General features: G+C 54.5%; 1 protein-coding gene and 1 long non-coding RNA gene across 2 annotated transcripts; one reads left to right on the forward strand and one right to left on the reverse strand.

Annotated features, from left to right (window-relative positions):
- Positions 1-8,844: 8,844 nt before the first annotated feature.
- Znf503 (zinc finger protein 503) lies at positions 8,845-13,197 on the reverse strand. Its single transcript, XM_063238707.1, has 2 exons — positions 12,078-13,197; positions 8,845-11,384 (listed from the first exon to the last, which is right to left on the reverse strand). Exons 1-2 carry the CDS (start codon positions 12,375-12,377, stop codon positions 9,756-9,758), a joined length of 1,929 nt encoding a protein of 642 aa, XP_063094777.1. The 5' UTR covers positions 12,378-13,197; the 3' UTR covers positions 8,845-9,755.
- Positions 13,198-13,550: 353 nt separating this feature from the next.
- Positions 13,551-24,607, forward strand: LOC106028471 (uncharacterized). Its single transcript, XR_001202097.3, has 4 exons — positions 13,551-14,989; positions 18,180-20,735; positions 21,138-21,330; positions 24,310-24,607. It is a non-coding gene; the product is annotated as an uncharacterized LOC106028471 (long non-coding RNA).
- The last annotated feature ends 1,310 nt before the right edge of the window (positions 24,608-25,917 follow it).

Genomic DNA, 25,917 nt, shown 5'->3' on the forward strand with positions numbered 1-25,917 from the left:
CCAGGTGAGTTGTGTCACTGCCCAGCCTTGGCTTTCCTGTCTGAGGAGGGACTGAGGATGCTGCCCACTTCGCAGCGTCTGGACAGGGCTGCAGAAATGCATGCTGGCCTGCGGGGGGCTGAGCCACCACACTTTGTCCGCAGTCCAGCAGACAGAGAGCTGAGTGTCCTCTCACTCTCGATAACTTCAAAAGGAAAATCCAGCGTCCCTTGGAAGGGCTCCCCGGGAAAATGCTCTTCTTTATTTCACTCTTGAATCCCATCGAGATGAAAGGCTTTATTTGTATTTTTTATTTGTGTAGGTTTTTTCCAACCCAAGGCCTTCCTCCTACCCAGCCCAGGATGAAGAGTTTTAAACCTGCAGGCCCTCGAGTTACCTGAAATTGTTCTTCCCAGGTGCGTGGGTATCTCGTTTGTAAGAGGAAAGGTCACAGCTTTCACTGGATTCTCTGTAAAAGCCTGTGGCTTCTGTCTTTTTTCTCCCGAGGGACCTGTGGCATTCCTGTCCCTGCTTTTCCTCACTCCTAATTCCTAGGTGTCTCCCTTCTCTTTCTCCAAATGCCCCTCCTTTCCTGAGACCGTGTCCCGGAGACTCAGCACTGCAAGACGGAAAGAGGCACAATCTAAACTCGCTCATGGGTCGCTGGGATCAGTGCTGTCCTCTGTCTTTATCTGAGCTGTGTTTTGTTTCTGTGGTTTGCACTCCAATTATTTAAGGCGAGGTCAGCCCATTAGTAGTTTGAACAAAGTTCTGACTGTGTTTTCAGGTGGAGGCTATATTTGGTTTTTGATTGATGACATGGAAAGGGTGATGGAGTTTTTTTTTTTTTGTTTTTTTTTTTTTTAACGCTGTTGGCTTTCTGCCTAACAAGAAGATCCCGTTTAGGCATGGTGGTACATGCCTGGATTCTCAGCATTTGGGATGTCGAGACAAGAAGATCTCAAGTTTGAGGGCAACATTAGTTACCCTCAGGATAAGATCCTGTCTCCTTAGGTTGGTGTTGTGTGTGGGGTACAGGGTTAAAGTGAATGTGTCTTAACCAAAGTTCTTCATGGGAATAAAAGTTACTTTGGAATCCCCCTCCATAGCATTGCATATGTACCTACAGACATCTAAAAAGTGTACCAACATTGAATAACAGCTTCTGAGGGGTTATCGGGCTCTACCCTAGTCCCTTTATCAAGAATCTGTGGTTTAAGCCAGGCATGGTGGCACATCCAAATGTTTTAGCTGCTTCCTCATCACTGAGATGCAATATCTGGCATCCACAGATTAAATCAAGAAAGGTTTATTTTGGCTCACAATTTGTAGAAGTTTCAGTTCATAGTCAGCTGGCTTCACGGCAGAGGGACATAGCAGAGGAGAAACAGCTCATGGCCTAGAGTCAGGAAGCAGAGAAGGATCAAGGGAGGAGGAGGGAGACAAAGACAGAGCTGTCTAGGCCACATCCCTGGGGGACCCCCCCCAAACATCACAGTTAGCTATGAAGTCATCAGTAAGCCAAGCCGATGATAAATATCAAGTGTCCATGATCAGACCACCTTCCCAAAGCCAACACCTATAAGCACAGGAGACTTTGCTTGGACATCCAACTATAAGACATAGCACCTGTAATCCCAGGTGGCATTACACCTACCTCTCTGGGGAGCTGCGATAGAAGGATCATAATTTCTAGACCAGCCTTACTGATTTAGTGAGACTGTATCTCAAAACTAGAAAAAAATATAAGAGATCTGGGGTTATAACTCAGTGCCAAGGCCCAGGGATCCTGTGGAAGGCCGGCAGCTCTGGTTCTGGGTTACAGAACTGATTTGCATCTCCTCTACCTCTCAGGTTCTTGCCTCTGTTAGCCAGAGAACCCTCTACAATAGCCTGCTTGGGTCTCCAAGCTCAACAGCACAGGCTCAGGGACTGGAACAACGGGAATTTTCTTCCTGACAGTTCTGGAGGCTGAAGTCCAAGATCAAGGTGCTGGCTGATTGAGTTTCTGGCAGCTGTCCTCTCCTAGCTGGTAGAAGGCATCTTCTCACTGTGTCTGCGCAGGCCTGAACTCTGGACATCGGTGGAAGTGGGTATCTTTCTCTTACAAGGCTACAAATTGTCCCAGATCACAGCCTTGCCCTTGTGACCTCACTGAACCTTAATTCCCTCCCTAAAGGTGCTTCTCGAAATATAGTCACATTAGGGAACAGAGCTCCCCGGGAATTGGTGGAGGCATAATTCATTCTGTGACAGCACATGGCAGTGGGCCCAGCTAAGCATTCTATTTCCCGCCTCTCTTGCAGCTAAGTGTGGCCCTGTGATGTGATTCTACCCAATAAGGTGAGAGTTGTACGGGTTCCAGCAAGACCCACTAAAAGGAAGAGGCCTCTTTTTTCTCCTTTTTCCCTTTTTTCCTTGGTGCAAAGCAGTAGTAGCTGGACTCAAGATGATTCCTTGGAGGATAAAACTTCCAGGTTGAGCTGCAAAGCCAAAGACTGATGGACCTGTGTCCCTGGTGACTGAGGGCTCACTGTTCTTGGCCTGCCCACCTCTGCACTGAGAGAACACTGCTCTTCCTTACGCCACTATGAGGTGCCTTTGTTACCGTTCTCGAATGTGATTTCTAACTCACATGTCGAAGCTCGCCTGGCCTCCTGAGTTTTGAGTGAAAACCTTCCAGGTTTCCCTGAGACCACTGCTAAGTAGTCTCCCAGCCTCCCCAGCCTCCCCTCTTTGGGCACATCCTCTGCCCCCGACAACCAGAGTCATTGGTATTTTGCAACACTTTCCTTTCCAGTGTCTTCCCACCTTGCCCTGCTTCCCTCCAGCATTTACTGAACATCTACTATGTTCAGGCACCATGCTGGTTGCTAGAATCAGGGCGAGGTGTAGGAGGAAGCCCCCTACCCCCCAGAGCTCAGGGCCCAGCTTTCTGGACAGTGTGAAGACAGTCTGGAGCTGGGATGGACAGGAACAAAGGGAAGATCATTAGCCCCCCTGGAAAGGGACTGAGGGGCTTCCAGAAGGAGGTGACTTTTGGCCTGACAGCTGAAGTAGGAGTTTCAGCCCACTGCGGTGGCACACACCGTACCCAGCACTCAGGAGGCTGAGGCAGGAGGATTGCCGTAGGAGGCCAGCCTGACTACACAGTGAGTTCAAGGCTACTCTGAACTACACTGTGGGTGTGGAGGCAAATTGGCAGGCACAGGCACCCGTGGGATGTTAACACACATCACTTCTTAGCCCGGTCTCCTCACCTGTAAGATGGGGACAAGAGCAGCAATATGGGCAGCTGAGTACACAGAATCGTGAGTGTGCATCAGATACCGATTGTTAACACAGAGTCCTCAGCCGTGTGTGGCTCCCCTGTATACACACAGCCCTGTATCTATTTTGGAGACAAGTTTCTTGACCAAATGACTTGTTCCTGGTCACCTGGTTCTGAAGAGGCACCACCCCAAACCAAGTGTCCTCAACCCCGGTCCAGTAGAACTTCACACGTCAGCTTCCTGCCTTTCCATGCAGTGCGGAGGGACTGCAAAGTGAGGGTAAGGTCGTGTACAGTGGGGGAAATCTGGGAGGGCTTCCTGGAAGGGGTGAGTATTGAGAGACTTCAAGACAAGGGAGAGTAGTTAGTATTTCAGGGAAGGAGTGCATGGTGGCCACCATTGAACCAGCTTGGGATGAGACCCAGCTGGCTGACAGAGGGTTTGGACTCTGAGGATCGGTGAGACACAGGTAGGATGGGGGGCAGGTGAGAGGATCAAGCATGATTTCAAGCCACTAATGGAGGGCCACATCCACAGAGAGCCACAGAATGTTCCTGTCAAGAAGACTGATCATAATGAAATGACACACTGGGGAGGAAAAAAACATGCTTATCTTCAGTAAGAGTACGGGTTGGGTGCTTCTAATTAGCTTCCTCCCTCCCCAGAGTTGGGGATTAAACCCAGGGCCTCACTGATGCTATGTAAGCTCTCTGTCTGTGAGCCATACCTTGCCCTCAAATTTACTATTTCCTTTGAGGCTTTACAGCAACTCCAGTAGGGTGCTATCAACAACCCCATTTTATTGCTAAGAAAACCAAAGCCTAGAGAAACTCAGCCAGAATGGGGCAGTGAGAGGGACCTGTCAGTTTGGCCTGACCTGACATCTGTGCTTGCCCTCATCATCAGGCCCAGCTGCCTGGGCAGGAGCTCAAAAGCCTTCACCGTCCTGACATTCCCCCACCACTGCTGGCTCACATGGGCACACTGGGTGCAGTACCCCTGGGGCTTATGGGTAGGGTTAAGGGCTTGGCTTGTGGTCTAACAGAAATGGGCTCATAAGAGCAGGGCACAGTGGCAAATGCCTGTAAGCACATGGGAGACTGAGGCAGGAAGGTTGCAAGTTAGCAACCAGAATAGGCTTCATAGTGCAAGACCAGCCTGGACTACACAGCAAGACTGTCAGGGGAAATAAAAGATTGGGACTGGAGATGTAGAGTGGTATCCTCATGTGTAAGACCCTCGGTTCAACCCTGTGTAACACACACACAACGAGGGGGGTGGGCATGATGGTGCACCCCTCTAATCCCAGCACTTTGGAGGCCGAGGAGGAGGATTGCTTGGAGTTTGAGGCCAACCTGAGCTACACAGTGAGTTCAAGGCAAGGCTGAACTACATAGTGAGACCATCTCAAGAAACAAACAAACACAAAGAAAAGAAAGGAAAGAATAAGAAGCAGATTCACAGATCCTAGCTTACTTGTTTAAACAATGATCATAAACTCACCAAAGCTCAACTTTCAGTTCGATGAATCCTGGACTGGGAGCTGGTGCAGACACAGGCTGAAAACCTAGCTGGAAATGACATGCTGACTGCATTCGTTTTAAAAATATGAGGGGCCGAGTTGGAGGGCTGTGAGATTGCCCATGAGCTGATGGTTTATGGAACCCAGCACTGCATCCCTTCTTCTTTAATATCTGAAAAGATCCGTAATAAAAACAATGACACAGACGACTTTAAAGGAAATCCACTATGTCTGGCACCCCTTCAGAGCTGAGTCAGAGTCAGACATTGTTACCGGGGCAGCGGAGTGCGAATCCTGAATCCTGTCTGTCCCCCATCGCTCCCCAGCTCTGGGATCTCAAGCTCGCCTCCTTCCTGCCAAGTCTGTTTCCTCATCTGAAAAGTGAGGAAGGGAATCTGATGACTTCATGGAACTATGACATTTAAATGGGATCACGTGGACTGTCCACTGCAGACAGAATATCCACGAAAGGAACTCCAGGTTTGTTCTGGCTCACGGTTTCCGGCCCCGTCCAGCCACTCTGTTGTGTTTAGTGCCACAGCGAGGCACAAGCATCATGGTGGAGGTCGTGGCTGGGGAAAGCTACTCTCCTTGCAGCAGCCAGCAAGCAGAGAAAGAGAAGCAGAGCCAGGAAGGACGGGGTTGGGGACAAGTCCCCTAGGTCCTCTCCTGTCACCCAATCCATTCAATTAGGAGCCACCTCCTAAGTTTCCATTATTTCCCCATGATGCCTCCCAGGGAGGAACCCATGAATGAATGCACAGACAAAGTGACCACGGGCTGGTGGCACATGGCTTTCAGGGAACATTTATTTAAATCCAGGTCCTAGCAGGGATAACACAGGACAACAGGGGCTGGAAGTAGCCTGTGACAGGGGCAGAGTAGGTCGCCCAGGGCTTGGCAGCCCTCTGAGCACCACCAGGTCATCAGGTTGAGGCCCTCCAGCCATTGGGTGCACACAGCTTGCCAGGGGACCCTCTACTTTCCGGGAGACTTCGATGAGTTTTCTGAAGAGCAGGGATTTTGACACCTTTCCCTGTCCTGTCTGTGAAGGGACATCGCGTGTGCCACACACTCAGGTGTGTCTGAGTCAGAGTAGGGGGACAACCTCCGTGAAAGCGGGGTGTGTGGGTGCACAGGGGTGCTGCCAGCGGATGGCGTGGGGACCAGCGTCTGGATTTGTGTTGCTTGCTCTCACCTCGAGGTGCATGGGCTGTGACAGACTTCAGCAGCTGATTCCACTGCTTTCCCTGTCTCAGGCACACATTCTGACTCCCAGCAGCGGTGGCTCGGTGTCCCCACCAGAGGGACAAGGGGGGAAAGGGCTGGACGGAAGAAATGGGTGGGCTGTCAGCTGTGGCTTAGCCACTGGTTTCCAGGAGTCGGGGGATGTACAGCCCTGCTAGGAAATAATCAGTTTGGGGGTCTGCTTCAGTCTGCTGGACAAGGTGACCTCTGCAGCCTTGGAGGTGGTGGCAGAGTTCCCCAGGGCAAGGGGGGACCCTCGAGGCCCAGGTCCAGTCTTTTGGGATGGGGAAAGAGAACCAGGCAAAAAGACCGCAGGCCCTGCAGTGGGTGGAGGAGAGCAGGGACGAAGCCTAGGTTCAGCAGGAAAGGAGCGACAGGCAAGGGACTCATGGACACGGCTGCGAAGCTGGAATAGGCGCGGAGTCCCGGGGTGACCACCCAGCCCCAGCGCGCGTGCCCAGACCCTTCGCTCTCCGCTGGGCTCCGCAGCGCCGCCTGGCGGACACGCCGCGCTCTGCCCGGGCTCCAGCCGCCGGCTGCTCGCTGGGGCTGCAGCGTGGTTCTGCAGAGCGCGAGGGAGGGGACCCAACGGGATGGCGGCGGGGGGCCACCTGGGCTGGCGGGACCCAGTGTGGGCGCGCAGCACAGGCTGGGACCCTCCCTTCACTAAGCCCTCTGTCCTGAGTGACTGACTGCGTCCAACACGTCGGGGAATCCTTTCTGCCCGCCCTCCACCCTGGCCTGCAGCTCTGGAATTTTGCAGCCTCTGCTGAGCCGTTCCGGGAAGAGGGTCTCATAAAAATTTAAGGGATTTGGTTAATAAAATACCAGGAGAGGGCCAGGAAGACATTAAAGTCTCCAGTTCTTTTCCTAGCAGGGCCTGGGCCCGAGTCCCAGGGTCGGGTACTTTCTAGGTCCTTGCCTGCCCAAGAGAGTCTTGGAGGGCCAGGCGGGGTGGCACAGGGACCAGGCAAAGGTGGCGAAGCTCAGGGGTCCCAGTGACCAGAGACGAGACTGCTTGGCTGCTGTTGGTGGGAGGACACACGGTGGCCTGGCTTTCAGGTCCCTGGCTCCAGGCACTGGAGTTTTGGGGACATTGGTCACACTGTCTAGTACACGTTGTCCTCTCCCACCTGGGGCGGTGGAGGGTGTCTGTCCCAGAGTCTGGGGTGATAGCTGCAACCTTGTCCAGGGTTCTACAGGAGTCAGGCCAGAGTAGGAGCGCAGCTGCGGCGTCCCTGGGCACGGAGGACCTGGTCCCCTTCGTGTGCCAGGGTCCCGGGGCGTCCAGGCAGCAGTGTGGCAGGCTTGGGAGACTGGGCTGTCCGGCGTGGCCTGAGTATCCACCAGTTCTGCTCCAGCGGCGGCCTGGCTGTCCCTATCGCATCCCCGAGGTGCCCGGGGCTGCTCTGCGCGCAACCCGGGAAAAGGTCCCGCAGCTGCGAGGCTGGAGCTGGGAGGAGGAGGGTGGAAATCTTAAAGAGTCCCCAGCCCTGTGCAAATGGCTGCGTGGCCGGCGGTTGTCAGACCCAGACAACAGGCCAGGACACTCTACGCAGTCCCCAGGAGGCCGCAGGCGGAGCTGGGCGCCCCCGGAAACCTGAGACTCCGGGAATCCAGAAAGGCCTGGCCCCAGGGGGCTGGGACTGTGGGGTGCGCGCTCAGCACCGAGGTCTTCTGGTCCAGGATCCCACGAAAGGGCGCGCTGGTCCCAGAGATGCCAACAGCCCCAAGCCCAGAGCTGGAGCCCAGTCTTTAAGTGTGTGCGAAGGGGCACTGGGTGTCACCCTCCCCCGCCCCAAAGCGACCAAACTTTCCCTACGCGGTTCCATCCGCACTTCTGGAGGCTCAGGCCCGCGGCCCAAGTTGGGGAGAAGGCAGTTGCGCGGCCACCCAGGCTCCTGGCGCTTGAGGCCGAGCAGCGATCGCCACCCAGATCCAACCTCGGTGCCCACTCGGCTGCCCCAGCCGGGCGGGGCGGAGGCGCCCGGACACGGTGGGGCCGAATTTGACCAGGTTTCCGGGCACCTCGCCCTGCGCGCTCCCCTGCGGCTCAGACTGGATAGAGCTCGGGCTACGGAGCGACCTGGCCGGGAAAAAGCAGCAGCGGTGCCCGCCTGCTGCAGGTCCGGACCCGGGAGGGAGGAAGGAGCCCTGGTGGGTGAGGGCGAAGCCAGGGGCTGACGTTTGGCGGGCCCTGGCTGCCCAAAAGAAAGTAGAGCGAACTCCCTTTGCTCCTGAGAGACAAGAGGGTTCCGATTGCTCTCGCCAGACCAGAGAAGCAAGTTCCCTAAGGTCCCTCGGGCTCCTCCTCTCTCCAGATTGCCTGTACAGGGCCGGGGAGGCTCGAAAAGTGGGGCGAGGGGCAGAGGGTGGCCGCACGTCCCCGGGGCCTTGCCCAGCCGGCGAGTCCCAACTTGCTCGCTCTCTACACAAAACGAAACCCAAACGCTTAAAAAAAAAATCTCATGAAAGGAATTTAACAACAACAACAGCAAAAACCCCCAAAAGGCCCTCTTCCAGTCCCTTCATTTTAAACAAACCAACTCCTCGGGAAAGATTTATATAAAAAACGAAATGAGCAACAGCGAAGGACACTATCTTTCCAAACTGTGCAATTCCTCCTTTGAAAAATATTTTCCCTAAGGCCAACCCCGCGGCGGGCCGACCCTTTGGAAGTCTCGGCTCTTCCTGAAAATCACAACAAAGCCATCGGAAATGCGGCCTCGCGCTTGGGAAGAAGAGGAACCGGACGCCCGGGGAGCCCACAGTGGCCTTAGCTGTCCTGCTCTCCTCTTTAACCAAAGAAGAAGAAGAAGAACCTTTTAATACATCAAATATACGGAATTTTAATCTTTAAAGCGATACATTGTCTATTATTTTAGTACATGACGTAAACCTTGTCCACTTCTCAGCGGTGGACTTAAAAATTAAAAATAGTTAAGTGTTCCTTTTAAAGAACAAAATAAGGCAAATGAGGTTTTGGAATAGAACTGTTTTTCCTTTTTTTTTCCTCCCAGAATACATACAAAAAAATACCCATTCTCTTTCGATGGTATACACCTTAAAAATAATTGAACTTTGAAATCAGAGCTGACAAATTGTGAGTCGCTTTGTTTCGTCGGTTTCATTTTTTGTAACAAACATGCATATGTAAATTTGTGTTTCAATCAGACATTAAATAAGAACGTACGATACAACCATAGCAATTTTAAAGTAACATTAAAGAGAAGAACTCTAGTTCTGTGGCGGTTTTGATTTTATTTATAATCTACAAGGGATAGGAGGGTTTGTTTTCCACGTTTCTACCCTCAAGTTTAAAAAATTTTTTTCTCCCTCCTCTTTTTTTTTTTAAACCTACGGAGCTCAAACTAAATAATGCACTTTTGAACCACGCGTCCGCTTGGAGCTAACATAAATAAATACCAGTGTTCACCGATGAAGTCCTCGGGTGAGCACTTTTCTCAATTATTTTTTTCCTTCTTTTTCTATAAAAAGTCAAATGATATTTTTTTCAACTTTTATAAAGTTTGGGTGGGGAGGTGAGAGGGGAATTTTCCACCGGGTCTGCATCGTTGCTGTTGGGCTGATAGACGCGGTATGATTTTTCCTTCCGTGGCCCGGGTCTTCCCCACGCGCGGAAGCCAGCAGCCTCGGCGGTGATCCCGCCCCTCCCGGGGCTCCTCCCCTCCCTTCTGCTCATTTCGGTCTCTCGCTGGCCGCCCCGGCCGCCCTCACTGATACCCCAGCGCCGAGGCGGTGGTCAGTCTCTGTCCGTACAGGGCGTAGGGGGAGTAATAGGGTCCGGTGGCGGCGGGCACCGGCACCGGGGCGCCAGGCGTGGGGAGCGGGCTCTTGGAGTAGGGGTGGTAGCGGCTGCTGAGTCCCAGCGCGTGGTGGGGGCTGCGCAGCGCCAGGGTCCCTGGGCTGCCGGGCGCGCCCGACGTGGGGATGTGCATGTGGCAGGCCATGGCAGCCGCGGCGGCGCTGGCCAGAGAGGACGAGCTGGGGTAGCCCGACAGCAGTTTGTCTGTCCCGGGGAAGGCCGTATGGGTCCGCAAGTGGCTCAGCAGCTCTTCAGACGTGGCGAAGCGCTTGTCGCACGGCCCGTTGGCCGACACCCAGTTGCAGATGTGAGGGAGCGGGTCGTTGGGGAGCATGAAGCCGTAGGGGTAGAGTGGGTGGCCGGCCAGGGAGGGCGGGGTGGCGCCTGCGGCGGCGGCGGCAGTGAGCGAGGAGTGCACGCCGTGCAGCGGGTGCGTGGGGTACACCAGCGGGTATCCGGACTTGAGCGCGGCCGCCGCGGCCGCGGGGTCATGCGCACACGAAGCGCTGGCGGCTGCCGCCCCGGCCAGGTGGCTGGCGCAGTGGTAGCTCAGGCAGTACGGGTCCCGGCACAGGCTGGCTGTCATCACAGAGGGCGGCGACGCCCCGGCCAGAGGGCTGGAGCCTGCAGGCTTGCTGCAGCCGAGAGAGCCGGCCGCGGCCGCTGCCAGCTGCGCGCCCACCAGGCTGCCAGGCTTGGTGGGGTCGAGCGCCACGCCGTGAGGCAGGAACTGGGGCGGGTACCCGGCGTAGGCCCCGGCCAGGCTGCCCGGGTAGGTCATGCCCGCGGGAGGCAGAGGGAACACTGTCTGGCCTGGCTTGTACGGAGACACAGGGGCCACCAGCCCCGAGCCCAGCACAGAGGAGGAGGTGGGCGCGCTTGGGCCGGAGCCAGAGCTGGAGCCGGAGGAGCCTCCGCAGTCCGAGCCCAGCGCCTTGCCCCCCGGACCCCCGTCCGGGTGCTGGTTCACGTCCACGTTGATGCCGCCGCCGCAGCTAATCCGGCCGTGCGCCAGCCCCGTGGATCCCCCTTCAGCCGGGGCACCCCCCGCGCCCTTGCCGCCGCCGCCCCCGCCTGCTTCGGGGTCTTTCTTGTCGTCCTTGCCCTCCGGGCCGCCCCCAGCCGAGGGCAGCATGCCTCCTGGCGAGCAGGCCGAGGCGCTGGAGCTCGGGCTGCCTGTCCTGGGCGTGAATGGCTGGCAGGTGGCGCTCGGTACCCGGAATCCGGACTTCTCCGCCGAAACACCCCCGCCGCCGCCCCCGCCGCCGCCGCCTCCCGCGCCGCCTCCCGGCTCCTTCTTATCCGAACCGGGTTTGGAGTACGGCTTGAAACTCGACTTGTCCTCCACGCCAATGTCGCTCAGCTTCAGGGGGCCCGACTTGGTGTCCTTGTCGCCCCCGGCGCCGCCGCCTGCACCACCCGCGCCGCCCCCGTTGGAGGCGACAGAAGAGAGTTTGGAGGAGGGCGAGGGGTCGGGCTTCCCGATCTGCGAACATGTTTGCGCCAGCAGCGCCAGCGGGCTCTTCTTGGCATCGAGCTGCAGGGTCAGATGGGGGGGGGGTCACACAGAGAAAGAGGGGAAACCCTTTAGATTCTTGGCTTTTAGGGTTCTAGGGCCCCTCCGCGACAGCCTGTGTAGAGCACGGCAGACCCAAGGCGCAACCCAAGGCGGCACCCGCTCCGCACCCACCAGAGAAGATTCTCGCCCTTGGGAGAGGCCCCCCCTCACCGGTCTGGGTGCTGCCTGCATTCGCCAAGCTCTAACTGGATTTGGGGAGGGAGGGGTGTCTCAAAATGTTTTGGTTTTCGGCTCCCAGAGCCAGAGGTATATCCCCCTCCCCGCAAACACTCCTTGATTCTTCTAGCAAGGGCTTGGACGGCTGGCGCCCCGGAGGCTGTGAACACAGCCTAGCTTCTGGGGAGCCTGAGCATGGCGACTTTGGGACGCTATTTCAGGCCCCCGCCCGCCTTTGGGCCCCAGTAGGTGGGGGCTTGGGTTAGGGCAGGGGGTTTAATACTAAAAGGAGACACAAGTTTGGGCCGCCTTGCGCTCGCATTCGCACCCCATTCCGCCCTAGTTTTGAGGTTCAGAAGCACTGTTCTCTTCCCCCATCCCAAAGCTGAATCACTCCGATACCCCGCCCCCACCCTCGGATCCCAGCGGAAAGAAACCCCGCAGGGGGGCAGCCAGGGTAGTGGCCCCAGCTTGACCCTGGGAGAGGGTCCTTACCTCGATGGGGCTGACAGGCGTGGAGGGCAGGGGCTGCAGGTATTCAGGGTGCAAAATGTGGCCAGTTCGAGCCGTCAGCATCTTCAGCACCTTGATGGGCAGGCGGTTGGCCTGGCGCAGGGGGTCAGAGGGGGGCACGGCGTGCACAAAAGGCTTGGTGCTGCCGGGCGGGGACGAGCCTGGGCCCGGGCCGGAGCTATTTCCAGAGAGCGCGCTGCTGGTCCAGGCAGGGTCCGCGCCGCCGCTGCCGCCGCTGTGCTTACTGCTTCTTAGGGCAGAAAGCGAGGGCGCTGTGCTCATGACCCACCCGCGCGCATGGGAGCAGCGGGGGGAGGCGCGGGGCGGGCTCGGGGCTGCGCGCTCGCCCGGGGTGCAGGAGCAGCGGCAGGAGGAGGAGAAGAAGCCGGTGCGGCGGCTACCGGCACCCAGCGCGCCTTCTCGGCGCCTGGAGCCAGAAACGAATAATCCTGGGCAGCCGGCCGCGGAGCCGTGGCCAGGCCGGAGCGGCCGGCGGGACTGCGGGAGTCACGGGCGGCGCGCGGGGTCCGCCTGGCGCTGCGCCCCTGCGCTGCGCGCTCGCGGCCCCGAGCCGGCGCTGCGCTCTGCGCTCTGCGATGTGAGCCGCTGCCTGTCCAGCCCGGGCTCTGGCGAGGAAACTCACTTCAAAAGCAGCTGCACCGTGGGGGAGATTAAAGCCTTTGCCGCCTTCCAATCAAATGGGAGCCCGAGGTGATTGGAGGGTCAAGGGGATGTGACGCGTCCCGCGCCGCAGCCGCCGCCGTCGCCGCCGCTAGGACTCTCAGAGCTGGTTTTAATGGGCAGCGCTCTCCTCACCGCCCCCCTGCGTGTCCCCTCCCTTGTTCTCGCTCCGAGGACGAGGTGGACGTTTATTCTACGTTTGCCATCGCCGCCTCCCTCTTTTTTCTTCCTCATCGTCCTTCCTTTTCCCTGCTGGAAAATAAACTGAAACCTTCTTTTGAAGGTGTGTGTGTGGGGGCGTGTGTGCGGGTTGCTGCATGTGCGGAATGGCCCGCGGGGATGTCCAGAGGCACCCGCGGGTCTCTGGATACAACTCCGATTGTCAACTACTGGGGCGCACAGGGGGCCCGCACCCCAAATGTTCTTTTCTGTAATTGCGATCCCGCGCTGTGCGGCGGCCAGGGTGGGGAAAGGTGTAGAGCGGGTGCCGGAGGAAGTCCGCCCGCCCGACTGGATTTCCCCAGATTCTGCGGAGGAGAAACCAGAAGCTAGAAGGACAGCGGAGGCGGTGGCGGCTCCTCTCGGCGACGTGCGCCCGGCACTCCGCCCTTTCTGGTCACGTGATGCCCCGGGAAGCGCGGATTGGGGCAGGCGCGGGGGTCACATGTTTCCTCTGTTTCACACTCAGCCGCCCCCCTATCTTACTCTCTCCTGCCTCCCCCCCCCCCCAGCGGTTCTTGGGGTATCTCCACCCCTCCATCAATTGTCAATGTGCCTCGACCGCAATCAATCAGTTATTTGTCAGCTCTTGTCAATCCGCCCGTGATTTATGTCAGCTTTTGTTGCTGATTACAAGGCTGGTGCGACTTGAAGGGAAAAAGGGAGAGGGAGAGGGAGAGAGACAGAGAGGAAGGAAGAGACCGAGGGGGAACTGGAGGAGGGAGAAAGAGGAGCCGCCTCCTGGGATGTTGGGGGGGGGCGCTAAGAAAAAGAATGAAAGAAGGGGAAAGAGGCGCTCAGTGTCAGGAAAATGAATAGCGAGAGTAAAGTGCGCAGGTGCGCCCGGGGCGCCGAGATGGGGCGCGCAGGCCCGGCGTGTGCGCTTCGCTTCTCGGTGTAGGAGGGACAGATGCACCGTCCACCTGGGTGGACGCCGCAGAGTTGGGAGGCTCGGGGTGACCAGGGCGAGCGGCCGCGACGTCTAACGCGGGAGATTTCCTGCCTCCCCGGGGTATCCCTGCGGGAGTGCCAGGCTGTGCTATCCGGCCGCGGACACCACCTTTCATAGTGCCCCGACCCCACACTCGGAGACTTCTTTCCAACAGCCGCGCCACCCACGTAACCTCGAGTCCTGGAGGTTAATGGTGCTGTAGCCAAGGGGGATTCTTTGATCCCCTGGGATTGCAGCGTGGACTGCACGGCTGCGGGGAAGAGGCTTGACCATGGGTGTTGGGGAAAACACGCTTCAGGCTCACTACGCCGATCTGTCGCCCTCCCCCGGTGCCCACTCCTCGCCGTCCTCGCAGTCCTGGGAGCCTGGGCTCCTCGGGACTGCTCGCTCAGAGGTCACAGGACGCCGAGCGGGGACTGCCCGGCGCGGGTAGAGCAGAAGGAAGGAGTGAAGGGAGAGGGCGGCTGCCGGTGGGAATGCGCGTTCTTCCCAGGAAGCGGAGCGGGACTGCCGCGTTCCCCTCGATTTGCACCGTCAGCCGGGCCTGCCGTTTGGACAGAAGAGGGAGGCGCTGTGCGTGTCGCGGTGTCCCCGGACGCGGGCGCACAGAGTATACGTGCGTGTGTGTGTGTGTGTGTGTGTGTGTGTGTGTGTGTGTGTGTATCTGCGCCGCTGTCGCAGTGCTCAGGGCCTCGAGAGCGTCCGGAGCGAGTTCGAGGGTCACCTCCAGCAATTCGCAGAAACTGAAAGAGGGGAGGACACACCTCCTTCCTCGGGAGGACTTGGAAGACTTTGCATCTCCCCTCCCCCACTTTTCCGCCCGGCTCTTCTTTTGTTGTCAAGTCCTTTTGATAAATGGTGGGGCTGGAAGCGCTGGGAGCCTGGAGTCCGTCTGTGCCGCGCGGGGCGGGGGCCGGGTTTCGACCGGCGCGCACCCGGAGCGGAGCCGGGTACGCGCGGGGGTCCAGACTGGGACCTACCCTCACCCCTTTCCCCCTTCTGTCTGTTTCCCACTCCGCAAGGGTACAGAGAACTTTCTGGGGTGAGTTTTAGAATTTTCTCCAAGGCATTTTTTTTTTTTGCGTTTTAATTTTATCCTTTGATTCTTTTAGGTTGATGAACTTCATGAGATGGTAACTTGACTAAGGCCAATTTGGAGAGGAGATAGAAGGGTACTGAGGAGATGTGTGTGTGTGTGTGTGTGTGTGTGTGTGTGTGTTAGAATACACCTACATTCATTCAAGGGGTTTGTAGGGTCTCTGCGCGGCCACCGAGGAAGGTAAGTCCGCGAGCTGGTGGCGCGATCACCCGCGAAGCTGTGAGGTTGTCCGCGGATCTTTAGAGAGCAAGTCTGGGCCCTGGTTTTCGAGGGCGGACAGTCCTGAGCAGTCTCTGCCGGGCAGCGTGTCTGTGACGCCGCTCTGGTCCTGCGGGCTTTAGTATCTGTGTCACTGGGTGCATGGCTGTCTAGTTGTGAACTCTGGCCTAAGGCAGTGCTCCCGGGGTCTCGAGCACAGTCGTGAGCCTCGAGTCACCGCGTTCTCTTCCAAAGGCCCTGGAGGCTGGGGCTGCCGACTGCAGTGGGAGTGACCTCAGCCCGGGGCATCCTTCTCTACTCTCTGGTCCAGTCTTAAGGCGCAATTTCCCCCTTCCTCTTAGTCCAGGAGCTTTCTTCCTGTGCCGGGCAGCTCAAGGGAGACCATTCCAGCACCCAAAGCCTGAGGGAGCGGTGGGGTGGCCCCCGCGCCCTCGAGAGCAGCAGCACTCGCTCGTGGGTCTGCACAGTTCCTCGAGGGCGCGGGTCGCGGGTTGCGCGAGTTCTCATCGCTCCAAACTCAACTCCGAAGGTCCGAGCGCATGGGGGCGCATGGGGGCCTGCGCGTTCCGGGCTTTTGGGAAGTACCAGCGTCCGAGCCTGCGCACCTCGTGCGGGAGGCCGAATCCCCGAGGGCCGAGAGGGGCCCGGGCGGTGGGGGTTATAAATTACTCCACAGGCCTAATGTCTCCAACCCCACCCCCCCGGCGGCGGCTGGCGTGGGTGTCCTGGGGGTTTTATTTGCACACAATGGAAATGATTTGTTTTCTCTTAAAAAGGAGTGGGCATGGCAGATATTTGAGGAAGGAGGTGGGAGGAGGAGAAGGAAGGAGAGAGAGCTGAGGAAAAAAGTTTGAAAATGCCTTGAACTATTCACTGTCGAGATGGCTAATCAGTATTGAGGCCGGAGGGCAGGCGGGCCGCCTTTCACCGCCGCATCCCTTTCATCTCGGGCTCGGCGGAGGCGCTCAATTAAAAGCCTATCAGTTTGTAAGTAAATCAACGCCTATCAGAGTTGTCACATCAAACAAAACGATTATTATTGCAGCCCGCCTCCCCTATTAATCTCCCTCGAAGATAATCCGCCTGACAGGTCAGGCCCGGCGAGCTGGAAAGCCTGGCCCAGAGCGCCCAAACAGTCCAGGACCGGCTCGCGCCCCCAGGGGCCTCCCCACCCTCGTCCTGTTCCGTGTCGCAGTCCCCGGGGAGGGGCCAGAGAAAGAGCGCGCCGAGGCCCCTGGCCCAGACCCGCCACACCCGACGGCGAGCGAGCCCTGGATTTGCCGGGCCCCAGGGGACCGCCTTACTCAGCCCCAGCCTTGTCGCGGGGTCTGGGAGGGTCCAGGCGAGCAGGAGTGGTGGCTAGGCTTTTGTCTGGGGGCCTCACTGTGGCCTGCGCTCTTCTAGTCTTTTACACCGAGCCCCATCCCTCTCCTTTCTGGTCCACCTTGAACAGAACTCCCTTTCGCCCCTTCATTTCCTTTTCCTTTTCCCCTTTCCTGTTTATAGGGAGAGTATCTCGGCATACTACCTCCTGCACAGCGACGATGGCTCCAAGTACCTAGAGCATTCTCGGTTGGGGTTATTTCTCCCGCGGCAGAAGTTGCCCTGGAACTGTGTGCAGTTCCCCAGATTTTATAACAAAGTCCTCCCAAATTTCTTCCGAAGCAGGGCTAATAGAAGCTCTGAGCCTGGTTCAGGGTTGCATGCCTAAGACAGGGACTTGTGGGGAGAAGGGAGCATATGCAGGGCGAGGGACAGTTAAGATGGTGAACCTTTGCAAGCGCCCTGTTGTGGAATTAGAATTTGGTTTTGTAATTTCAGTTACAGCTGGCTATTGGTAGTTATTTGGGCTTTGCAAATATATGAAAGAGACCCTCAGGGCATAGACTTCAGCACTGGGCGTGCTAGGAGGTGCCTAATGTTTCATAAGTAAGTGCATCCTGATAACTGTTTTGGTGGCCTCTAATTGATGCCTTGAGGGCCGGGTAGGGTCTGGATTCTGGACATGTGTGAAAATCGTGGCTTTCTTGGTGACTTCTGCTTTGGAGCTTTGGAACACTTTGGGGTCAAGCTCGACCAGGCCTTTTCTACTGTCTTCCAACCAAATCCATAGTCCTCAGCTCCTGCTGCCAAAGCCACAAGGAGCCAGGATTGAGGGCTGGCTGAAGTGTTTGAGAAGAAAAGGCAGCTAGGGAACCCCAGGCCTTGCTACCTTAAATGTCAGGTCTTTCTCTGGGTCTGCATCAAGGAGAACCCCCAAAGTGAAGCAGCTTTGAGTGTCCAGGCCGAGTCTGTCTCACTAGCAGGCCCGGGTTCAAGGCCACAGTCAAACTGTCCACATTAGCCTGCTTGGGGTACTGAGCTGCAGAACTGGTGGCCCACACCCAAGGTTCTCAAAACTTGTGTTTGATTTCACCGTCTACAGCTGACCTTGGAGGAATATTTACTTCTGTACCCAGAAATATTATATTGATACTGTGGCTAATTTATCTGCTTGCTTGCTTTTCTTAAACTATGTATATTTCATCTCTGCTACGCTGCAGATATTTAAGGAGCTATAAGGAGATTAAGGAGATATTGCACCCTTCCACTACCTATGGGAAATATCCACTGGGTGGTTATTTGGACATTAAATTCTATGTCAAACTCAGGTGACACCCAGCAGGAACTGTAAAGAAAAAAAAACCTCGCTCTATAATTTTTCCAACTTAATTATCTGTGCATACACCGGGCATTTAAAAGTATTTTATATGCCTTTGTAAATCTAAATATTCAGATGTGCTGTTAGATGCCCTTGAAGCCAGAGTGATCAGTAGTATTCGAATTGGATGTGTAGCTATTTGTAGAATTTTGTTTATCTCTCTCCACTTACACGTTAATCTCAATCTAATAAATTCAACCTTGTCATTTTTAGAATCGACGAGATTTCTCTGACTGTCATTTGCATTGAATTTATCCGAATAAATCCAACTCTCAGGCATCCAGCAGAACCCGCTCTCTACTGGCAAGCACTGTGCGATGCACCCGGCCCAGCCAGGGTTGCGGGGTGGCTCCCGGGGCTCAGGGCGGCAGGTCTGACCTCCGAGGTCGGTGCACCAAAGGAAGGCACCCTCAGCTCCAGCGGCTTCTCGCTGCTCAGCGGTGTCTGGCGCCTTCACTTTGCTTAATGCCTCGGGAACTTGCCTGGCTGAGTCCGCCAGCAGCGAAAAACTGAAAGCAAACTCTACTGCAGACGTAGCCTGAACTTTTCTCGACCCAAGTTTGCAACCAAGATTGGTGACGGCTTTGGGAGGACCTCGGGCTTGGGAGTGCGCTGGCGCGGGGCAGGGTGGGGTCAAAGAGGGCACAGGATGGCCGCGCCTGGCCGGAGGCGAAAATGCTAGGGAAGCCTTCCACTCCACTCCTACTTCTTTACAACTCTGCGGCTCCGAATGGTAAAAAAGAAAAGAAAGAGTAAGTTTCCAACCTGCCACGAACGCCCAGGCTGGATCACACTAGGGGGCAACTCGAAGGGGCCGGACTTTTAAAACTTGCTGAAAGCTTGGCTCAGAAGCGTCATCCCACGAAGCTCAAGAAAACTGAGGACCCTTTCACCTCCTTTGGGACGGAATAGTCAGGAGCCAGTCCGGGCACCCCTCTGCCTACTTCTTTATCCTGGCCTCGAACAAGAGGTTAAGTAACTACCCACCGACACTGTGGAGCTGCAAACTTTCAGCTCTGCGCTGCGATCCACAGAAGAGGCCTGGACATAGAGGGGCGGGAAAGACCACTCCTCCGCCCCCTCGACCCCAGGAGAGATCTGCACCGGGATGGCCGGGCGAGTGCGGTTCCCACATGTCTGTTCCGATGCTCAGAGCTGATCCCCCAACTCCGGGCAGCCGGCGCTTTTCCCCTGAGTTTCGGATTTAGGGAGCCCGCGGAGGGGCGCAAAGTGCGCGCGCGGACTGGCGCGGGGGCGGCCGCTCATCTCACCGCGGGGCCTGTCGCCGGGCTGGCCGCGGCGGGTGAGTGATGAGGGCAGAGAAGGGCGCCCATAAATCGTGGGTGTCAGGGCGAAAAACTCTCTTTATTGTCTGCGTGATGGATGGGCCCGGGGACGAGACACCAAATACTTCGTATCGCCTTTAAATGGGAACACATTTTCCGCGGCCATAATTCATGTTTTTTAAATAGAAAGTTTGAAATGTTGCCTATATTTCACCAGCCCTGACATATTTATGAATCGCTCCCTGCATGCAAATATCATTATTTAAAGCGCCAGGGAGAGCGCGGGGGAGGGGAGAAGGCGCGGTCCCCGGGGCGTGGGGGTTGTGAACCGGGGAAATGTCGGGAGGGGGGACATCTCCCTAAAGGGCAAAGGATGGAGCGCGGGGAGGAGACCGCGCTTCGGAGCTGAGCTCGCCAAGGGGCTTTCTTCCGGCTGCCAGGCAGCGCGCGGCCACGGGGGAGGAAGGTTGCGCGGTTTGGGGCGCAGGACGAACCCTGGTCTCCTGTCTCTAGGCCGGGAAATATTTCAGGTCCCTCTCCCAGGGATGGACCCAAGCTGAAGCCATCTTTTCCAAAAAGGAAGTGAAAAAAAAAAAAAGGAATTTAACAAACGTAAATAATAACCCAGTATGTTTCATGTTCTTTGCTATTGCATCGATTTATTGATTTTCATTCTGCAAACCCGGGATTGTGCGCACCCGGACCGGGCGGCTATCAGAACTCAGCCACCGCAGGGGACAGGTGAGGGGGACCATCCCCGGGGACCACCGCCCCGATCCGCCCCACCCTGCAGCCTCACCACTTCCCAGGTACAACGGCGATAGCGCAAGACGCGGGGACACCAATGACCCGGCCTCCAAGCTCCAGGGCTGCAGTCCCGCCCCTTCTCTCCCCCAGCATAGCTTCCAGGGTCTGCGTCCACCCGGCTGGACCCCCTACTGTCAGAACAATCGCTTTGGAAAAAAGCTGGGACCAGGCCGTGGCTTTTCCCTAGTCGTCCTGCCCGGGAAGCGCCTACACCTGCGCCCCTACTTGCCAAGACTTTACCTGTGCGGTCCCCAGCTGCGCCTGCGGCCGCGCAGATAACACAGAAATGGTAGGGAAGGCGGGAGAGTGGGTGGGTCAGACAGCATCACCCGAGAGAGCCCGAGGCGCAGACCCAGGGGCGTCGGTGCAGACCCGATGCTGGGACCCTAGCCCAACCCGCCAGCGGATCCAAATAGCACCAAGGAGATCCGGCAAGGGGAGGGACCCGGGGAAGGCTGCTGCAGCTGCCGGAGGGGCGGGCCCAGCAGCACTTCCGCTGGAGGCGGGGCTGCGGACTGATGCGCAGGCCCCGCCTCTCCGTCGCGCTGGCCCCGCCTCTCCGCCGCTCCTGCCCACCCGCTGCTCGCTAGGCTTCTCCCCATCCGCTGCCGGGGCGAAGAATCTTAAGTGCCAGCCCAATCCCTGAGACAGAACTCCAGGTTGCAATGGGCGGACGGTGGGTAGCTTCCTTTTTTCTGCCTTTTAATCCTAAGAACAGAAGCACCTACATGCTAGTAACGTAAACCCAGACACACATGGGAGATTTGTTCGAACTTGGGTCATTTGGAGGTCCTGAGACCTGCCGGGTCCAGAGGCTCCCAGTCTTTCTCTGGGATCCAACCAGATGTCCCCTGGGACAGGCAGGAATGCCATCAGTGCCTCCTTGTCCCTGAGGAAGAACAAAACCTGAAGATAACATTTTCTGATTGTTGGTTTTGTGCCAGGCAGTACCTAAGAACTTGGAATTAGGCCTTCGAGGCAGCCCTCTGAGATGGGTGAAAAGTGCTGGGTTGCACATATGGAAATCGAGGGCCTTGCCTCACCCCCATCCGACCTATGTCCTCTTTCTTTCCTTCAGGTCTCCAGCACTGCAGCCCATCACTCTGGAGGAGCCTTCTGAGGCTGTCGCTTCTCTGCCTAAGGGAGTGAGAGCAGGACTGGCCTGTTGACCCCCGCTGTGCAGTGGGCTCAACCCAACCCTAGCCCCTGGCCAGCCCCCAGCTTCCTGGGAAAAGCAGCCCGCTCTTTCTTTGTAGTCTCTATGGAAGCCAGTATGCTCTTTTTTTTTGGTCTTTTTCTTTTTTATCGGTACCGGGGATCAAACTCACAACTGTCTGCTTGCAAGGCAGGCGCTTATGCCGCTGAGCTAAATCCCCAGCCCAGTATGCTCTTTCTTAAAAAAAGCAAAGCTTTCTTTCTTTGTCTTCTGCTCAGAAGCATCTGAGTTTTTGCCTTTGGATCCTGTTGAGCCAACATCCCAAGGCTGCTTTGCCATGTCTTGGTTTGCCTTCATCTCCTCCTCCTCCTCCCCTCCCCCTCCCCTCCCCCTCCCCCTCCCTCTCCCCCTCCCCCTCCTCCTCCCTCTTCCTCTTCCTCTTCCTCTGGGTCCCTGCTACCCATCACCAGGATTTTTGTTTTTCAACCATGACCTTCTTTCTCCTCTTCACAAGGCTCAGTTTTGTGACCCTGGGCCATATCAGAATTTCCTGTTGACAGTTTGTCCCAGTCCCCAAATGGTAAACTCCCAGAGGGGCAGGGACTGGGGTTGTTCCTTAAAGAAATGAGGGAAGAGCGGTTATGCATCAGCTGTGCTCATGAGTAGTGATAACATACGGGATTCACTGCACTTTTGAGGGTCACCAATAAGTATTCTCTATGGTCTCATATCACAAAGTGTTTTCAATTTAAAGGGAGAGATAACACAAATCTCATGAAAAGATAATGGTTATTTTGTCTCTATATTGTAAATGCCAAATAAGTGGATGCTGGAGGAGATTGGAGAAGAGAAATATCTCCGGTATCACAGTCACTTATTCAGGCTTTCAAAGTGTGAGATATGCTGGTTGACAGGATTTAATAGAAAACCATGACTCTTCAGACGTGCACACCCCAAAACGCTAGCCTCGGGCCTGTGTCTTCTGATCACAGCTGAGTTCTTGTTACTTCCTGACTGAGGCCTGCTACAAGAGCTTTCTCCATGCTCCCCCCATCCTCAGCCTCTCTCCCTTCTAACCCATGGCACATTCTCCTGGGTGGTTAATTCCCCCGCCACATCATTCCCTTGCCTGGCAGTCTTCAGCGGCTCCCCATCATCCATCTATCACCGCTGGCTCTTCAGGGTCTAGTTCCAAACTCCTTTTAAAACCCTTTTAGTGGCATTCCAAAATTCTCAGAGAAACATGTTCACCTCAACTATGAAGATACTCAGAGGTATCAGAAGGAAGAATGTTAACGGTGCCCCCACCGCCTCTCCATGTCCTGCCCAGATACCTGACCCATCCATTTTTAACAGCCCAGCTTGTGACTTCTGTCCTTTGTCCATACTTTCCAGACTTCTACAAACTACACTTGAATCCATGGAGCTATTGTATTATTGCTTGCTCATACCAAAAAGAGTATTAGGGAGTCCCTGCAAGTCTGTCTTTCTTTTTCTTTCTTTCTTTCTTTCTTTCTTTCTTTCTTTCATTCATTCATTCTTGACAGGATCTTGCTGTGCAGCCCAGTGTGTCTTGAATTTTTGATCTTCCTGCCTCAGCCACTCAAATGCTGACACTACAGGCCATATGCCCAGCTATTTCTTGTCTTTTTTTCTGTCTTTAAAATTTAATTTCTCACTGACTCACCCAAATTAGGCTTCAACTTGTGATCTTCCTGTTTCAACCTCCCAAATAGTTTGGATTACAGACCTACATCACTGTACCCACTTTCATTTATTTTTTATAAAGAGGGGTTTATATATAGAGCTAATTTATTCACTTTTAAGCTGTAATTATTCCATAAAATGTGTGCACTACACTTAGTCCTCTATTAATGGCCATATGGGTTGTTATGGCTTTTTTTCTCCTAATGAACTTGCTTGTGTCTATTACCTTGCCAAAAAAAGTGGCTTTTTCTGTAGGATAGATTACCAATAATTCGATCACCTAGACATCACCCCAATCACATTTCTTTGATTTCCTCCTCTGCCTTGTGTTTTTGTACTCTTGTTTTATCCCTCTTAAAAGCTCTTGTCCCTTGAGTTTGTCCGGATTCCAACAGTGAGAAGACCAAGCCAAGTGAGATGACCTGAGCTGTCCGGGACGCACTTCCTCCCTCCTTGCTCACTTAACGTGGTGGTAATGAATGAGCTCCTGGAAGTGGTTTGCAATCGGCATAGGACAATCATAACATCCTGCTTTCTTCTTCTTTTTTTTTTTTTTTTTGTATTTTTACTGGTACCGGGCATCGAGCTCACGACCACAGGCTTGCAAGGCAGGCGCTTATGCCGCTGAGCTAAATCCCCAGCCCCTATCCATCCTGCTTTCTTCTCACTAGGGATGACCAATGAGGAACAAGTAGAAATAAAGGGGTGGCAAAACAGGAGGATGGCTGCTGGGAAAAACTCTAGGTTTGATGTTCAAAGGGGATCAAGCACCTGCTTTGACTCTTACCACTTTTTAAAAAAATTTTATTTAAAAGGAAAAAGAGAAAAAACAAAACGAAACAAAGTGGTGTAAGGGTACAAGTAATACAGAACTACAAAAAAAAAAAAAAAAACAAAACAGTAAGAAATCACCAGTAAATAGATTACACATCATCATCTTAGAGATAGTTGCTCAAGTCACAGTATCAAAGCATACAAAGTGAGCATTCAAACAGAGAGACTGCAAACAGTTGTGTTCAATGATCCAACCAAAAACATTAATATGGTCAGCCATTTAACACCCCTAAACACACTTGCAGTTGTATCCCTTAGAACACTTTCTTTCCCTCAAAATTTACACATTTTGGGTTTTATTACTCCTTAGTTCTTATTACTTTTTTTTTTTTTGGAAGAGAATAAAGTCAAATATGGCAAAACAAAGCTGTCAGTCAAAACCAAGGATAGACATAGTACATGATGTAAAAACAGAGTATAAGGTTATCAACAATGGTTACCATAATGTCTCTTGTTTCCTTAAAAGGAATTGTCTGTCTCATTAGGTATTATAAAGTTGAACAAAACAGTAGAGAACAAGACCAATAAAACTTAAACATTGTAAACATTACAGGACTTCCAAAGGAGACAAACTCTTTCCACTTTCTCCATTCTTCGTGAACTTGGGTGTGATAGGCAGCCATCGTGTCACCAGGAGGAAAAGTACAAGAAAATAGCAGACTTAATTCTGATGTCACCGGGATACAGAGCCACCAGCAGTGACCAACTTGCTCCAAAACTTTTGTTAAAAAAAAAATAAAGTTCCTATTTCTTTAAGTCAATGAAATTGGAGATTTTTGTATTTTCAGCCAAACATATCCTAACCTTCCCCTTTAGCAAGCACTTCCAATGATGTTATACCATGGAAATTCCACCACACCGGTCCAAAAGAAGATTCAGAAACTTATTTTAGAGACTGTCCTTCAGTATAGTTTTTGATGTAGAAACAGGCAAATATTCTTATGGGAGATGGTTTTGGTATTTTAGGATAGCCAAGTTGCTGATTGTGAACTGTGGTAAGACACTTAACCCCCAGTAAACTATTACATAGCAGACATTTGAGGTTTTCTTCTTCCTCCTTGGGTTGCCTAATATCTGAATTCCTGTCTTCTTTGTTGAAAAGCAGGGTCCACCTCTAGGAACCAAGGAGGCCAGGTCCTCCTTCCTGCCCTGTGATTGAGGTTCCAGCAAGGGGCCTCCCATCTGGTCTCAGCACCACTCAGGGCCTACAGCAATGCCATTGACTGTCTAGGGGAGGTAGAGAGCGGAAGACGGTTGCTGCCATGTCTGCTGGGAAAATATCGGCCACCCCGCCAGTGGCCTAACTAGAACATTCTCCTGGCATGACACACCGAATCTCTATTCACAGCCATTGCTGGTTCCCATCAATTTCCCAATTGTGGGTCTCTACCGTTCTCACAGATTCTGTGAGCTTCCTCCTATCCTTCTGATAGCGTCTCTTTCTGCTTAAATCAGCCAGAGCTGGTTTCTGTCACTCACAGCCAACAATATCAACTGATTTTCCACAGCCTGGCTCATTGGGTGGCTTCTAAACAGGACCGATTGTGATTACTTCTTAGTTGTACCTGTGGACTCCTATGATGGGTACCAGCGTGGAGCCCTGGTACCCACCAGCCTGGCTGAATACCTCCAACCCAGCCAGGTAATGATTTCAAGTGAAACGCTTAAAATTCAGCGGTGAGAGTCAGTCAGGCCAGGATGGGGGGAGACTCATCTTCACCACTGTCTTTTTCACCTTTTACAGAAGCCCGGTGGGGGAAGGAATTATCCCCATCTAGTTTGAGAGGGTACAGAATCTCTCCCCTCTCCTCACAGCCCACAGCCTGGATGGCACTCAGGGTGTCTGATTACTGTTTCTAAGCCATCAAAGGACATTACCCAGATTGACCACCTTAGGTGACAATCAACTCTGATTCTTCTCAGTGGAGGTTAAGAGCTTAAGTGTCTGGCACCTTGTGGTGCTCAAAAAACATATGTGGGATTCAATCAACAGCACTGGAACACCTGTAGGCCACAATTCCTTGGGGAGGTGGTGGCCTGGAACATTTGAGGTCTTGTGTGTGTGTGTTGTGTAAGAGACAGAAATAGGTTTCATCCACACTGCACTGTGCTTTCCTGGATCCCTTGGCCCCAATGCTTGCTGTCTCTGGGCTCAGTATTT

The sequence above is a fragment of the Cavia porcellus genome, unplaced genomic scaffold (genome assembly GCF_034190915.1).
Source record: "Cavia porcellus strain 051 isolate PalLab524CR breed Dunkin Hartley unplaced genomic scaffold, mCavPor4.1 scaffold_28, whole genome shotgun sequence".
Taxonomy (NCBI): domain Eukaryota; kingdom Metazoa; phylum Chordata; class Mammalia; order Rodentia; family Caviidae; genus Cavia; species Cavia porcellus.

Coding starts and splice junctions, on each gene's coding strand:
- Znf503 (XM_063238707.1), bottom strand. CDS start 12,377: ATGAGCACAGCGCCCTCGCTTTCTGCCCTAAGAAGCAGTAAGCACAGC. Junction 11,385..12,077: donor CGCCTGTCAGCCCCATCGAG/GTAAGGACCCTC, acceptor CTGACCCTGCAG/CTCGATGCCAAGAAGAGCCC.